The sequence below is a fragment of the Lepidochelys olivacea genome (genome assembly GCF_965140295.1).
Source record: "Lepidochelys olivacea isolate rLepOli2 genome assembly, chromosome: 11".
Lineage (NCBI taxonomy): Eukaryota > Metazoa > Chordata > Testudines > Cheloniidae > Lepidochelys > Lepidochelys olivacea.
The window spans coordinates 41,711,807-41,729,544 of NC_140421.1; the positions used below are offsets into that span (position 1 = coordinate 41,711,807).

At 38.0% G+C, this 17,738-nt stretch overlaps 1 protein-coding gene across 2 annotated transcripts in view; it reads left to right on the forward strand.

The window, feature by feature from the left end:
* MAP3K20 (mitogen-activated protein kinase kinase kinase 20) overlaps positions 1-17,738 on the forward strand; it is a 125,989-nt gene that overhangs the window by 65,893 nt on the left and 42,358 nt on the right. For both annotated transcript variants that reach the window (XM_084643368.1, XM_084643367.1), the window contains exons 8-11: positions 1,584-1,670; positions 5,437-5,511; positions 10,767-10,873; positions 17,221-17,356. In XM_084643368.1, the coding sequence (XP_084499494.1) occupies positions 1,584-1,670; positions 5,437-5,511; positions 10,767-10,873; positions 17,221-17,356 (405 nt within the window). The remainder of the gene's footprint in view (positions 1-1,583; positions 1,671-5,436; positions 5,512-10,766; positions 10,874-17,220; positions 17,357-17,738) is intronic.

The window sequence follows — 17,738 nt, forward strand, 5'->3', positions numbered from 1 at the left end:
TCTTTAGTGAGAATTCCTGTGGCGTTTTGTAGTACATAGGGCACAATAGCCCCACAGTTATACAGATGAGGTAATTCTGCGAGTCTGCTCACCTGCACAGTTTGGTGGCTTTTGTTTTATGCTGACTGCTTATTGGGGTGTCTGAGCTTCATGGGAATACCAAATTAGTGAATTTTTTTTTTTGCAGTTAAATTCCCTTCTTTTCCTCAGCCTTACCAGCAGATGTGTGGTAACTGGAATAACAAATTGAGTTGTATTTTCCTTCTTCTAAAGGGAATGAACTAAACCAACAGGGGATTGGGTAACTGTATGAATACTTTCCCTTGAAAATTTTTAGTACAATGACTTCTTCTAAGATACTTTTACCTTTACTAATCAGGTTCTGGCTCAATCAGAATTATTGGCAGCTCTTTTGATAGAACACCCTGTTCATTTGATTTTTCTGCCAATATTGTGTCCGCCAATATTCTTGCATGTTCCTACTAATTACCTTCAAAGTTGGCCATAATTCATTGAAAATGATGTGGCTTGAATAAGCCTGAGTACTAGCCCAAATAGCATAGGATATCAAGACTTATACAAGGTGCTTGGAACTTTTGGCTAAGTGGTCAATAAATGTTGGCCCCTTTTTGGTGTGTTTTGAGCTGAAGAAGTTTTTATATAGTTATTAATATCTGTATCAAGAGATACATATATGGAGATCCAGTGTAGTAGATACATGTATGAATGGAGACGAGAGTGACTTTTAACTTGTTAAACTCCAATATTATGTCTCTATAGTAGAAAAAGAAGTTGGGCTTATTGATTCTTAGCTCTTTTGGTGATGTTGATCTCATTTTTACGAAGTATTTGAGATTCTCAGTTACCATTTGATTTAATGAGTTGGTGCAATATGTGCAAAAATGTTACATGTATACACAGATGGAGGAGATCCTCCCATGTCTGAAAATAAAGTATTGTAGGGAGATTAAAGATAAAATATTAATATCCGATATCTGCTATACCACTTAGTTTAATATAATCACAAACTTGTTGGCAGCGACAATTATTATATTACTTACAAAGTATATTTTGGGTTGGGTGTTTTGTTATAGGCATATCTCAGAAGCTAAAAACGTATAGGCTCAGATACTGTTTACTAAGAAGTTGTTGTTACTGTTGTTGTTGTTACTGTTACTAAGAAGCCATCTGTAGTTGTATAGAAATATTTTAAAATGTCGGATTATTGTAATGAAAAGGTTTGTCTAGTTGGGGTTGGGGAGAGGGAGTTCACTATCTTGCAAGGATGAACCACCACTTTATGGTTTAAAGGAAAGAGAATATTTCCTATGGGTTTCACAAAATTGCAGACCCTGGGCCCCGCGCAACACAGTTTTTTATTTGGTTTTGCTTTAGAGAGAAAAACAGAAATAATAAAATTAATTTAGAGAGAGGATCTTGCACACAAACATTTGTCCAAGTTACTGCAAATGGGATCTGGTTGCCCATTAATTGGATACAGATAGTGCTGTATCAGGGTTTAATGATGTATTTAAAATACAAAGTACAGAAATAAAAATTCTTTTCTTTTTTTTCTGCTCCAGGTTCTCTGGGAGATGCTAACAAGGGAGGTCCCCTTTAAAGGCTTGGAAGGATTACAAGTAGCTTGGCTTGTAGTGGAAAAAAACGAGGTAAGACTACATTTCTACATTCAGGTACATAGATCAGAAAACAGTATTGGGGTTTTGCAAAAGACTTTTTCATCTTCTTCAAATTGAAAGTAAGTTCACGCGTATGGAAAGATTAGCAGTAGGAGCTAACACAAAGGGTCAAAGTGATGTTATTCCTCATGAATGGACCCTTTACATCTAATTGTTGCAGCTTCACGTCGTGATGCTGTAGATCAAAAATTGTACAAGTACTGTACTAGTTTCTCAGTCTCAATTGTAAAACCTAGGGGTTTGTTCTTAGTGATGAAAGAAGCCATTGCGTCCAAGGTAGGGGAACAGTTTAACTCCATCTCCTGCGTTTAGGACATCTTTTTACTGGCCGGGAGTTGATATATCTGTAAGAGACCTTCAGCTACTTCAACTTAACTCTCCCAGCAGGAGTCACTATAGTACAAGAAACTGCCGCTTAGATGAGAATTTCAAAAATAAAAGAAGAAAAAATAGTTTAAAAAAAAAGAGAGAAATTACAGTTTTGCCACCTACGTTCAACACTACATTGAAGATGAGCTCCTCACTGGTATTGGCAAGGCTGTGGCATAGCTGCAAGCTTCCTCATGCAGAGTCTTTCCATTTCAAAAGAACTTCAGTGGTGTAAACACCGTTTGTACAGCGTCCCCAGCTTCGCTTTTCTTCTTCGCACAAATTGAAGCTTTCAGTTAGTTGGGCATGTGAGCTATATGTCTGAACACATGGTTCTTTGATATCAAAGACAGTAACTACATTTAAAAAACATTTAAAGTTGGGACTGTACCACACACAGACAAGCATGGAAATCTCAGTTAAGAGGAAACCTCTACTATCTAGACATAGTGGAAGCTTGGGTAACATTATAATACAACCCAGTATCTCTACAATAAAATTTTATATTCTTCTATACAAACTGTTTCCCAAAATACTTAAATAAAATAGAGTTAAATATTAAATAGCAGAGGGAGAGACAAATGAAGAGGGAAACACCTTTGTATTTTTTCTTTTTTAGTTCTGTTTGGGGACTGGATTGGTTCCACTCCCTGTCCAAGTATATGAGATGTCCAGATTAGTTGGAAATGCTACATTAATAGAGAGAAGCCTTATGAACTCAGCCTTCTACAGAATAATATTTCCAGAACAGGAAACAAATGGGATTCCTTCTCCCATTATGGAAAAAGCCTCATACAGCTAATGCCAAGTTATTTTGGAGAGAGAGACCAGAAACTTTTCCATATACTGTATATGGCATTCCTGTGCATATCAAGTACACAGGTTTATGCAGGATCTGCCATACAATACCAGACCATTTAAAATGATTTGAAGAGAACTGATTTTCGGCTGAAAGATGTTAAAGGGTACAGATATATTTCCTCATGGTTTTCCAAAGCAAGGAACTATTAAAATATATTATAAGCAAAATATGGGCATGCCATGCTGCCTTACATGCCGCCAGAAGAAGCTTAAGAAAAAACAAGTGTCCTTCATGAACCTCTCAATACTAGATGTTAGTTGCAACAGCATGGTGGTGCCTATTACACAGTCTTCCTTCCTAAGTGGTGCAGTGAATGAATTGACACTGATAGTTTAACTCTCACAGATTATTTTTTTAATCTGATCACAATATATTGAATATGCCCAACACAGTCCTGCAAAATAACAGTCCTGCAATAACTTGCTCTCCTATTCCTCACTTCTCCAACAGAAGAAAAATGGAATGTTTGTGTGTCTCACAGCAAGTAAATAAATATAAAGGGGCAGGTTCTTCTCTCAAATAAACCAGTGCAAACCCTACTGATGTCAATGAGGTTGCATAGGTGCGATTCAGAGCAGAATTAAACACACTGTTGATCCAATCTTGCGTTCTTCTCCCTCTAAAAGTCAGTGCAGAACTCCCCATAAAAGTCAGTGCAGAACTGGTTCTAAAGCATACTCACTGAGGGCAAAGATCAACCTGGTGCAAAGGGAGTTCCTAAGAGGTTAAGTAGGACTTCAGTGGTGCCTGGGTCTTGTTTTAGTCTTCTGCACACAGGTGAATTTCATCCTTCGTGAATATTTTCCATTTTAATCCAGACCTGCTCCACCCCCAATATGAATGCTCAGATTATGGTTGGCATTAGCTAATGACAAATTAATACTGAGAATATCTTCTTTATTATGGTATGATAGCCTTGGAATATGCTACCTATATATTTCCTGACAAATTACATTCTGCACACATAAAACAGATGTAATTGATGATTACGTGTCTCCTGTTAATTTATTTTCCATCTACTGGAACAGTGAGGGTTACACACAAATGCCATAGCAAGGCTAGCAGACATATTTTTAGGCAAATGACTTGACCGAGTATCAAATAGCCGTGCAATTTGTTCATGCACTGTAGGAATTTCAGTGTATTTTTTGTGCAGAAAGCCTTTTCACCAGCAATGCATTATTTTAATAATTACACTCACACAATAAAGGCATTACTGATCTCATGTTTCCAGTTTTTGTCTTGTTTAAATGCTAATGCAGACAAATTTGTTGTACTCCTATTTTGGCATGCTGTGGCTCATATGGCTTTGCAGGTCACGTTGTAGTAATATAATGGTATAATTTGATACAACTTGCTCTGCTTTACTTGTGCAGTGCCAGAATTAGTGCAGCAAAGTGCCTGGGATAGCAAGTTGGTTTGAATGGAACTATAATATCTTGGTTAGATCATCTTTATATGCCTCTGTCCTGTTTATAGGACTAGAGAATCATTTTTCCATCTTGGCCTCTCAGATTTCTAGGTCCTTCCAGATCCTCCAATGAAGAACCATTCTGTTGTGTATTTACATATCTATTTTAGTTGGTATCAAACATCTGAAGTCCGTTAACTGAGAGCCCAGGGTATCTCCTTGTAATGTAATGTGGTAAAGATACTCATTTCATCAAATGTAGAGATTGGGTTTGGATCTTTCCAGACTGAAAAAGAGTTTGCAAATTAAAAGTTGCCTCTAAGAGAGCCTGTTTTAGGTATCTTTCTAATTCCCTACAAAGGAAACCAAATTGGTTTAGAACTCGTTCTTTGTTGCAGCAGTCCTGGTTGTAATTGTTTTGTAATTGTACAGCTAATGGTTTTAGTACTGGCCTTGAGTTCTTTTTTTGAGCAACTGATATCACAATTAATCAGTCTGACCACAGCTTCATGAAACTTACCTTGTGGAGTAAGGTTCTCATAGAAATCTTTTATATTTTTTTTAACTTCATCACCTCCTCAGACAATGCAATGTGTATTTCAGCCATTTCTCTGTGATATCAACAGTGATTTTACTAAAATATTGCTGGATTACTTTATGTGGGAGAAAGGGGTTAAGTTTTCTCCCACATCACATTTATATTTACATCTGTGGACACCCAGTAATGCAGTTAATTGGATCCAAACATTTAATATTCATTTGCGAGACTTTCCATGGGTTTGCCTCATTTGATCTATTGGGCACATGTTAATTTTTTAACCTACTATGTTTGAATATTTGCTCCACCCATCCCTTATGAGTCTAACTGTACCTGTCCATGGTGTCTTCTTTTGGATTTTGAACATTGATCCTCAATTTTGGACTTTTGTCATACCGGCCTTTATTCTGTTAATGATTATTTTGAACAATTTCCTCATCTTTTTGCTTGAAACATCAAATGACCAGTCTTATGGAAAGTATTATGACTAAACCATTAAAAAAAAATAAAATGCTCTTTGCTGTCATTTAACTGGTGAATCCTCTCTCCATTGCAGAGATTAACCATTCCAAGCAGTTGTCCCAGAAGTTTTGCAGAACTGATGCATCAGTGTTGGGAAGCTGATTCAAAGGTAATTTCATTTATTGTGTTCACGTTAAATGTATCTATTTCTTTTTTGTCTTCATCAATTTAGTGTGTAAGTCTTATTTTGTAGGGCACAGCTGGCCTATTACTGCTGCTGCAAACCAATTCAAAACTGTTAGCTAGGGCTTTTCATTATGATCATCTAGAACATATGGCTGGATGCCTCTCTTGCCTTCTAAAGCCAGACCTGTTTAAGGAAGTCAGCATTGGGATACTGACTGGAACAGCTGTGCATAAGGTAGGATGGGAAGAACTAATACATTTTTTCTGTAACTTAATGAAAAAATAGTTTAGTTCTTACCTATAAAACAAATTTTCTTCATAAAATTATTTCTTCACAGAAGTCCCAAAGCAGTTGCACATATAATGTAATGATTAAAGGCCTGATTCTGACACCCTAAGCACATTGGGAGCATTTGCAATATACATTCCTGCACGGTGTGAATAAGGATGGCAGAACAAGCCCTAAATTAACATGAAAACAGAATAAAAAGCAACTTCAAGAAGAGTTGTTATATCAAGCTTGTAAACCTTTGCACCTGTTTAACTGCCCTTGTGGGGATAACTAAAAGAGTAATTTAAAGGAATATTTACTTAGTAAAGACTCATATAGATGATGGGAAAAGTCCATTTTAGTTCAGTCCACTGCCCTATTCTGCTGTGCAGAAAATTAGTTGGAAAGATACCTGTGGAGGTAGCTGGAAAACAGTTCATAATGGCATCAGCTTTGTTATCAAATGTGAGCAGGCATTTCCTTCTCTTGTGAAGATAGGTAACGAAGGAAAATGATATTGCTTTACTCAGTTTGGTGGAGTCAGAATTCTGGTCCCGTTGAAGTCAATAAGAGTTTTGCCACTGCTTCAGTGGAACCAGGATTTGTTCCTGGATGAATTGGCTACTTTAAAGCTAGATCGTCTTGTTGCTTGGAAAGAACCTGAGAGGGAGATAGGAAGAAGAAAACCTTCCTTGTAGAGTTTTTCCCCAGATTTTTATGTGGGGGACAAGGCATGTTCTCTCATTGAATGAGTGGAGGGTTCTGTCCCTCAAGACCCTTGAGATCCACCAACAACATGGTGCCTTCCAAATGAAGACTCTGTGCCTCTTCATTGCAGACTCCTTAGCCCCCTCCAGTTTCCTATGAAGGGAGTCCCTTCGTTCCTAGACAGCTATGATGAAAAGTTAATGCAGCATCGTGCTGCTTTTCTGCAAATTGCTGGAGCATAACAACCATTTCCTTAGGCCACTTCCTCGTGAGACACAGATCTCCAGAGATGGTGATGAGAAGATGGCCCTTCTTCTGTAAAAGAGGAGAGAGCTGCACGTGGAGGGACTTTCTGCATAGGAATCTAAGGTGACAGACTAGCACCTAGTGATAAAGGGTTCTTCTGAAATATTGGTGGCCAACTTGCTTGTTGTTAAAGTCATCGCTTCAGAGGGAGTATATAGTGCAATCCTTGTTATAGACTACTGTGACCTTATTGTAATACCACAATATGCAACTCCCCTGTGATTTGCCTGTGATTAGTCTGTCAGTTTTTAGGCTTTGCTTTCAATTTTATAGAATTTCTTACTATTTGAAGAAAATTATCTATCCCATTGAATTGAAATCGCTATGAATAAAGCATGCATAGAGGAATTGTATTTATATGGTAAAACCTATAAGTTAAAGTAACTTTAGTGAAGTGCTTTTTACATGGAAAAAGACAATTATGTGCTAAGTATTAATAATGATTATTAAAGAGCACCTCCAATAGGCAACTACTTGTCTTAGACAACCACTTTCAAGACAACCTATTTTTCTAAGATATTAGATAGTTGCTTTTACAAGATTTCTCCCTATTGATCTCTTTATTTAGTAGAGAAGTTTACCTTAAAACAGGGTCTTGTATTTCTTACAGTTTCATATGTTTCTACAGCTTATCCTCCACCTGATCTGGGACATCATAAATTATTAGAAATACCATTATCATCTGAGGCTTGGGAACTGGGAGAGGTAGTTGGAACAGATAAAGTAATAGAATCAAAGGACCTGTTTTTATACAAACATGCCAAGTAATAAATATTGAGTTAAGGAAAACACTGAAAATATTCGTCACAATTCATTGGAATTGGAATTTCTTTTATAAAGTTTTTCCATGAGGCATTGAGATGTAAGTGCCAAGATTTTTAAAAAGTGACTAGTGATTTTGGGTATCCAACTTGAAACCTCTTTCAGGAGTCTTGTTTTCAGAAAGTGCTGAGCACCCACTGACCAAAAAGAAGGTATCTCAAGCTGGGCACCCCAAATCACGCGTCACTTTTCCACATCTTAGCCAAAGTCCTCAATCTGTGCTTACAGTGTTTTTATTAAATTAAAAGGTACCTTCCTTTTAAAAAAAAAAAAAAAAAATCAGTGTAGACCTGTTGCCTCATTCCAGCTCCAGACAAAATCCCATTTACCTTTGAGAGAAAAGCTGTTGCCAAGGCTGATTCAGGTACCTACCAGGCCTGTAAAACAGTTGGTGTCCACATGCATAGATGCACAAGCATTCCCAGTACTGTTGTGAATGTCCACTTGGAACAAAGTTTTGACAACTCCTGTGGCTGTCCTGGTTCACTGCTTGCCAATTTGGTAGTAGTGTGTGCAGGAACCTCAGGTATCGTATTGACCATTGTATTGCTTCATACAACTAACTCAGTCACTCAATGCTTTGAACTGCCCTTCAGAGACAGCTCTGTTCTCTGTCAACCATTATATTCCCTCCCTCTGTTTAGGCAGGTCTGAGAGCAGCATAAGAAGTAGTTGGCTGGCCTCCGCCCTGCACAGTACTTCCCAAAGACCCCCAGAAAGACATACCAAGCAGAATGCGCACAAACATTCTGGAAACGAAACTTGTATTAATTTCAATATTTTATTGCTTATGTAACAGGGGCTTGTGACGCCTCTTTTGCAGACCATGGCATTGTCAAAGAGGGCTTCCCCAGGAACCCTGGGTAACAGGGCTGCTCTCTCTTCATCTGCTCCTGAAAATCAGATAATGCAACTAGTTTAGTAAGGACACACTACACACCTATTAAGTGATTGTATAGTGTTTAATAGCACTACACAAATACATTAATGGTGTCTGGGGTTTCCAACATGTTCTGGAAGCTGTCCCATTGCATATCCCACACTCCAGGCAAACAGAGGTGGAACATCAATGAAAAGCTATTGAAATTACAGGAATGCATTTAGCATACATTGCTACTCACAAACCCAAAACAGGGCAAGTGACTGCAGCCCTGACCTTGTGCATTTCACTGGATTTGGGTCAGCAACAGCTAAATATATGAAAAGAATAAAACAAGTTGAAAAATCAGCTCCTGGCCTCCTGGAGCAGCACCACCCAAAACTAGCAATGATTGTATTCTGGGACTCTAAGCACAGAGTAAAATGGGTACAAGGGAGCCTCCTGCTAAGCTTTACCTATAACATCATCCATGTGGAATTGTGTGATGGTGTAGTCCCCGTCCGCTGTAATGCATGTGGAGATTCACTAACGGGAGAGAACCATTGTAACAAACTACTGGGATTCTTTACTAGAAACAATTTATAGAATTATAGCAACAGGTACAAATAAAGTACTGCCACGTTTGCACTTGCTACCGTGTTATGTTCCAGGTTACAGTACAGGGAACTCTATGGGATAGGAGCCAAAATGCACAGATACAGCAATGGCTGGGCAAACGCTGAGAAAATCTGCTTGCTGCACCATTTGCCTGAAAATTGTGTAGATGGACCAAAAAATGACAGACAAAAAAAGCCTCCAGTTAGCGTTGAATAGTGCAGCACTACTGTATAAGAGAGGTTGTCTTTTTTTTGTTATACATTTGACACTTTTTATGCTGTTTGACATTTGAAATAAAGAAATTGTCTCTCTTTTATAATGTAGAAATCACTTAGATCTTCCTGGGAGAGACACCTCAGCATTGTTCCTAATTGTTTTTGTGCACCCAAATTAAAACGCACGTTTTAATTGCTGCATCTGTAATTTTAGCAGAAATGGTGTAATTACCGATGAGATGCAGAGAGAATGTGCATCATCCCTTTATTATGTATCTACATTTTGTCTCAACCTTTTGTCTCAACCTTGCCTGGGGTCTGTCAAACAGACTAATGGAGTCACTGCTCTTTCAAGAAATATATTTAACTGTGGCTTTTTCAGTTTTCAACAATTATCTTACTCTATAGCTTCCTTTGTGACTGCAGAAAGTAGAAAATGCAGAGAAGTTGTGACTGCTCTGAATGATGAGTGAATTTAGTTTTCATAAAGGGGTTTAAGAATGACCGCCTTTAGTTTTGCACAGGACATGAATAGCACATGCATGGGTACTGTGAACTTCCCCCCCTGACTGCTTTGGCAACATGCCCAGCTTTGTCATGGAGGAATCACCACAATTATCCTGATGTCTGTTCAGTCCCTGACTTCTGCTGAGACTACCAACAAGGGTGCCCGTTATGGAGGGGCAATTTTTGTGATGTGGACCTTTGTCTAGTAGGAATTGAACTGAGATCTCACACTCGGGCTACCAAATGGCTTGTAGCTATTCAGTACAAGCTATTTGGTACAAGCTATCAATAGTGTTGGGTTCCTACCTGTGACCTACAGTTGCAAAGCTGTGTTATGAAAGGCATTGCCAATCCCTGGGAGGCGTGCTTCTCCCAGATTAGGACTGTTAGGTAGAATTTTCCTTCTTTGCACGAGAAACCCTTCTTTCTAATCATTATAAATCCCTTATTATATTGTTGTTGTTGTTAATTATTTTACATTGTGATAGTAGCAGGTTGGGGCCCCACAGAATCATAGAATATCCGGGTTGTAAGGGACCTCAGGAGGTCATCTAGTCCAACCCCCTGCTCAAAGCAGGACCAATCCCTAATTTTTTCCCCAGATCGCTAAATGGCCCCCTCAAGGATTGAACTCACAACCTGGGCTTAGCAGGTCAGTGCTCAAACCACTGAGCTATCCCTCCCCTGCCATAATTGTAGATTGTACCAGTTTTTGTGCTGACTTTTCCAGTGGAAAGTATACAGTTTAAATATATGGGTTTAGAATAATTTTTCCATGAGCTGAACACCTGATAATTATGTAGGCAGCATCCCAGTCTGTGTGCTGTTTGCAGGCTTGTGCTTGCAGTTGCAGTAGGAGAAATCCCATTAATGTTTTAACATTGTCCGATATTAAAACAAAACCCTGATTATTGTTATCATTTTGTCTTCAGAAAAGACCATCTTTCAAGCAGATCATTTCAATTCTGGAATCCATGTCCAATGACAGCAACCTTCCAGACCAGTGTAACTCATTCCTGCATAACAAGGCAGAGTGGAGGTATGTTTCTTTGCTTCCATAATAAGATGGTATGGTGTTCAGGTGAAATGATGTGGGCAAATTAAGACTCTTTCCAGAGGGTTAAGTGCCAAATTGTGTGGCTGGCATTAGAGTTACTAAAAGGAGAAGAAATCAGACTCAGGTGGCAAGATGGCAACCACTTTCTTAATACAAAATACTTGTTCTGTAGATATTTTTGGAACATATTTGATCTTGGTTTTTTTCAAGACTACCCAGAATGTTGTGGAACGTGAGTTATGAGTCAATACGCTTAAGCTGTGCATTTTATTAATATTACACTATATGGGTTTTGCCATCCAAATCTTAAAACCAGGGGTGTGAATTCAGTCTCTAACGTGAAGATATTTGTGATTCAAGCTACATATTACTACATTTGTACATATCTGTGTGTATAAGTGTGCAAATTACATGTTACACAGGGAAGGGACATAAAAGGCCAAATTTTCAAAACAAGCCTACATTTATGAGTCTGAATCTTTGCATGTGCAGCCACTTGGTGTTATCAGTTGTGCATCCACATGATAGGACTTACTTCTGCCAACCCGTTATTTGTGATAATGCACAAAAATTGTTTGAACAAATGATACAACCTGTTTCCAGTGGTATGCTTACAAATGGAGACCCAGGTAAAGGGCCCTTTCCATTATTTGAAACAGTTTTTGATCCAATTTTCAATCTATTTTATATGTGTGCAAAGAATAACATAAGAGAAATGTTCCAAAAGCTTCTTTCTCAGTATGTAAGCTTAGCGCGTCACAATATTTCTTAGTGTTTGGACAAGAATTTTGAAAGCAGATCTGCACAGGCAGAGGATGATCTTATTGCAGTCTATATTAAGAAGCTTTGGCCACTGTCCAGGTAAACTGGGAGCACAAATACTCAAATATTCTGTGCCTGCAGCTCTGAAAACAAGCAAAGAAAAACATTCAAGAAAACTGGAGCTGGGAAGTAAAGAATAAGGAAGAGATTATAGACATGGGGTTTAAACAAAACAATCCCAAACTTTGTTGGTAAACTTCAAAGGGGAATTGATAACTAGGGAATTTTATTGTGTGTGTGGAAAAAGTGAGCACAAGATGGGATGTTTGAGCCAGGTCACATGATGAGAGTATAAATAGCATGTTTTAGAGCTGACATTATTCCTGCACTGACTCAGCAGAGAATCTCCTAACTGCATCTCAGCTCTCAGTACAGTATACTAACATTTTGCGCCATCTGCTGATATAAAATGTAAACTGCATGTATACTAGAAAATCTGCAGTTTGATCTTGAAGTGCCTGGTACACAACAAATTTCTAATGTATTGATTTTCAACTATCTAAAAATATTATTTTTGTTGAAAGTTCAGCTAGGTTTTATTTACCAGATGAGGAAATCTGTTGTTCTTATGTTTAATTTTTCCATGTTTGTTTAAACTGCACTTAAGTTGTTGGATGGCTTCTATTTGTCACATTTATTTTTTTATAAGAAATCAATATATCTGTTTCCCTATCTTCCCTCTACCACTCCCCCCCCAGTTGGCCTTGAGATATCTTTTGAATATGCTTGTCTCTCAAATAGGGATCCACCAGATTCTTTTGGGATATGAATTGTTTGTTGGACACCATGATTCTTGCAGATTTCTGGACTGGTATTTTATCTGTGTTGCATTTTTGGTAGCAATCAGAAGGCAAAAAATGTTGGAAGAATAAGTCTAATCATGCGGGTTTATTATGTGACCACAAGCAGCCTCCACATTTTCTGCCACTATCCTTTTAAACTTTGGCAAGATCAGTCCTGCTACTATAATGGTAATTGCTCCTTTTTTTTTTTTTTATAATCCAGATAGCTGCCTTTTGCATTATTCAGTGTTAAACTTCATATAAGACGTTAATCCAATGGATCTGGTAAGGAATATTTATATTAGAGATGGGCAAGTACTCAGATTCCTGAAGGAACCAAACAACTATCCACTAAATCTGGTCCATTCAGCAAAGTAGATACCTGTTGAATTGACATTCAGTAAGATTAAACTTTTATTCTTTTGGCAAGTTTATTCCTTTATTAGGAATCTTCTTACCTGTTTTATGAAATATTTCATTTTGGGGCACAGAAGCTGTTGCATTGTGAATACTGGTTGATGTTTTGTAAACATAAAGCACTGCAAGTGAAAAGTGTTGTTCTAGCCATGGAAAGGCATTTCAGCAAAGGTACAGTTTCAAGTTAAAAATGAATTATAGAATTTTTCAGAAGAGTTGATAAACTTATAGACAAGGGAATCAGGAGAGGAAAAAAACTTATTCGTGATCAAGAACAATTCACTTGGAAGCAAAGATAAATTCTGAGTTAAGTAGTCAGAGAAATGTGACACAGTTAGAAAGAAATTGGGGTGTATGGAGGTATGAATAGTGGGGTGTATGGAGACTCCATCCAGCAGTTGGGATGAAAAGAGTTTACTCTCCTGCTGATTAGAATAAGAGCCACAATTGCCTGCCCTGCGTCTAGGGACATGTTTTCATGTGGACATTCAGGGAAGATAATGAGAATTAACTAAGGTGTGCAAATTTAAAGAGCCTTAGTTAAAATGCATTAAATTCCTGTGTGGACTCTCTTACTCAGAAGTAAAGTGGCCCAAGGGGATTAAGCTAAAGCAAATTTGAGGCCACTGTACTTTGGAATGAGAGCAGCCACAAGGGGCTTTAAGGCACTATAACTAGGGGCTTTTCTACAATTACAGCGCTGCAGTGATACTGCTGCACAGGCAGCGCCGTCGTAGCACTTAGTGAAGATGCTTCCTATGCCAATGGAGGGCTTCTCCTGTTGACATAGTTAGCCTACCTTCTCGAGAGGTGGTAGCTATGTTGACAGGAGAAGCTGTCCCATTGACACAGTGCTATTTACACCAGGAGTTAGATCAGTACAACTGCGTTGCTCAGGGGTTCACACCCCTAAGAGATGCAGTTATACCAACCTAAGTTTCTTGTGTAGACCAAGCCTCAGGCTCTTTAAATTTACCCTTTTAGTTAAGGTGAATTAACATTCCTGCGTGTCCTGGTGTAGACATGTCCTAGGAATTTGGCCAGTAGCAAGTTGGGCCAGCTGTAGGTAAGAATAGGAAGTGCTGTCAAGAGTTAGCTCGGATGATGACTGGCTGCAGAAGTCACAGAGAAGATTGGAGCCGAGGTTGAGAACGGGGATGTGGCTCTCTCCTTGCAGAACCTTTGGAGAGGTGAGCCACGCTCTGTTACTTACATCTGGGATTTGGCTGAAGCCACTCACTGCTGAGGAAAGTCGATTTTCATTTGTTTCTCCTTTAAAAGGGCAGAGCACTCTTTTGTTTTGTATAATGATCAGCAGTAAATTGCACCCCAACGGGGCTATATGATGCCACAGAGTACATAGACTCCTCTTGGACTTACTGTGGCTCTGACTGGCATGAAACAGAGAACTAGAGAGTTAATTTTGTACAGCATGGCAGAGTAAAGATAGGCAGATGGCAATTTGTCCCATCTCTAATATGTTTTTGATTGCAAGCTTCCTGTGATGTCTGCTGGTAAAAATCCAAAGTATTTGATTTAATATGTCTGTTTTTATCATTGTCTAAACATAATCCATATCTTCTTCTTCCCCCATATCTGATATTTTTACAAATGGAGGTCCTTGTTTCTGACTAACAGTCTCAGGACTGGCAACATAAAACTTATTTTGAAGAGCATATTTAATAGTTCTTTCTGCAGGTCTCTTATTAGGGTTGAAAAGTAATGTAAATGTTCATTGTTAAATAGAGATTGTATTTAGTATGCATTTTTTTTCATGTATACTAGCCACATTCTTTCCCTTTTTTTGAGAGCCTCTATTCTGGCTATTTAAATGTGATCGTATTAATGCTTGTTTTGATCTATCAATGAAAGTGCAAAACTAAAAAAAAAAATCACATACAAGTCACCATTTTTGTGTGTATCATTTATAAGAAGACACATTCTCTGAGACTGTAGGGTGAAATGGTTCAACAAAATCAAGCAAGCAAGATCAAACTGCAGAGCTACAGATGCACACGTCTTACAATGTATGTTTCCAGCTGCTGTGTCTGTGAAGTAACAGACTCATTAACTGGGCAATGTGCGGTAGCTTTCTCTTTAATTACACTGTTTTATTATGTACAGTGGAATTATTTTTCAGAATGCAGCTGTTTTCGCAGACTGACCTTTTATTGTAAGAGAGGTGTCTGTCTAATGAGGAGAGATAAGCACAGCACACAGTATGCTTTTGACGTATGGAAAGCTATTGGTACCAGGACTGTCCTGTTGCAGAATTTTATTTAAGAGAAAACTATAATTTACATATTTTAAAATGTATAAAACTACCTATAAGTAGCAATAAAGTTGAGACACAAACCAACAAAAGCAATGCTAACAAGTGTCCTCAAATTGTCCTGTTGTACACACAATAGATATAATAATATACATGGTACATAACATAAGTTAGAATATTAACATCATCAGTTTTCTTGTTCTTGTCATTTTCAGGCCTTTTAAATTACACAGTACTTAGTCGACTTGGCCCTTTAAAAAGGGTAGATGTTTTAGTCAAAAAATGTATTAACTGTTCTCCTCTGCAAAACTGGCTGTAACAGTTTTTGCAAGGCCTACAAGATGTGAGGTCTTCCTGGAAATCAAGGGACTGACGGTTATGTTGCTTGCTAGACCTTCAAAGGCCAGCCTTGGGTGAAGGGATTGTGAATCACTTATGGTCTTTAGGAAAAAACTAACAACAAGCTTTCAACCCTAGTAATCTGTTCGCATTAGTTCATGTTTTCAAGCCTACTTCTTTTCTTTTCTTTTTTTAAATGAGGGTTGAGTTCCCCTTCATGTTTGTAGGTACCATCTTGGAATAGTACATGAGCTTTCACAAACTTTCAGCCTGAGCTGCCTAAGGTGGGTGTTCCAGCTGAATCACGCTATGCTAGATTTGGAGGAACACTACCAAAAAAAAAAAAAAGTATTTACATTCTTTCAAAAAACCCAGAATTCACTTTGCTCCAGTGTTTGCAGCCCCTTTTATTTGCGTTTTGCAAACATCTGTGGGAGCAAATGTCGTTTGCAAGGTTTTTCCACCTCCACAAAACAATCTTGTGAATAGTTGTTCAGGAGCATTTGCAGCTGAAGTATTCATGTAGCCATCTTGAAACCTCCCTGTGGGAGTTTAGAGAGCAGAAACAATGCCATGTGACTAACCAGTCAGACAGCATGAATAGTGGACATTTGAGGCAGCAATTAGGGTTCACAGTTTGCAGCAATCTACAGGCTACACTTTGTTCATATAAGGCATTAGTCAAATAACTTCAAATAATGAGTAAATAAGTACAAATCAAAGTCTGTTCTTGATTATTCACAAGGAAAAACCTGGGCTAACATCAATGAATTATTTGTTTGGCCCATCTCTATTAAAAACAGATTAGTGTACATATTATAGAAGAGAGATTGTTGAATGATGTTCGAAGGGGACTGATGGATGTTCCATCCAGAGACATTTTGATGCTAGATTGGACAAGCCATTAGAAAATATGCTAAAGGGAACAATCTTGCAGCTAATTCACCCCTCACAGATGAAACTTTACGAGAACGGTGTTGAAAACCCCTTTCCTACTCCTTCTTAACATCCCATCTCTCATACTCATTCACACCCTTATAAGTCCTTCCTTTAATTTCAGAGTCCAGGTATATTATGATTTGGGCCTCAAAAAACCCAACAGCCCTTTAAAATCAAAGCTAGTTTGATGTAGAGGGGTCCAATCCAAATCCTTGTGAATCCAAACTGTGTCCCACAACTTTCTATTATTTTAAGTAGTGTGACCAAAAAGCATTGGTGTGGGGTTACATATCTGTTATGTTTTAACCTTGAGAAACGGGAGTGGGGAAAGTCCTCTATTGAGACTGTGTATAACAAGCTTCAGCCCAAATAATATTTATGGCCAAGTTATAAACTCCAAGCAAATGAGGCTGTTAGCCTATACATATAGCAGTGCTAGTGATTATCGCTTCCGAACCGACTTTCCTTCACTGATAGCACCTATTTCATTATATTAAAAGAAAAGATGGGATTTTCCTTCTTTTTTTTTCTTTCTTTTTTTTTTTAAGCAGTAAGGTATTCTGGTTTATACTCTAGTATAAACACTACCAGTTGTTTTTAATGCTCTGAAAGGCTTTGTTTTGGTGGTAATTAAATGTACTGCTTGAGTTAGTATTGTACTTTTCAGCTTTTCACATTTAATTAATGTTCGTGTGGGAATTATGAACAATTTATATCTGTCAGAAAAAGACGAGACTTAACAAATTGTCTCTCTGCAGATGTGAAATTGAGGCAACCTTAGAGAGGCTGAAGAAACTGGAGCGTGATCTGAGCTTTAAAGAGCAGGAGCTAAAGGAACGGGAGAGACGTTTGAAAGTATGGGAGCAGAAGTTAACAGAACAGTCCAATACTCCTGTAAGTAAAATAATTCAATCTTTCCTCTGACTGCAAAAAGCATTTGGAGCATTGTATGAGCAAATCTAGGGAAATTCCAATGAAAGGTTTCTGTTATCTTCTCCATTTGGTCCTGTGGGGCTGTTATGGCCTATTTTATTAACCAATACAAATAATACTCTTTAAAATTCACTTAATGCATTATACATAAGATACTAACTGTGGGCCATATTGTGCCATCAGTAAATAAACAGTTTCCTGTTGATTTAATTGCATTTCTAAGCTTAAAAACTGATGGTCTTAAATGAGAGAGCAGCATGCTCTTTATATGTCCATATTGGTGCTAATCTTGAAAACAGTGTGATACAACAACAAAAATGGGCACTCTATTTCATATTTATTA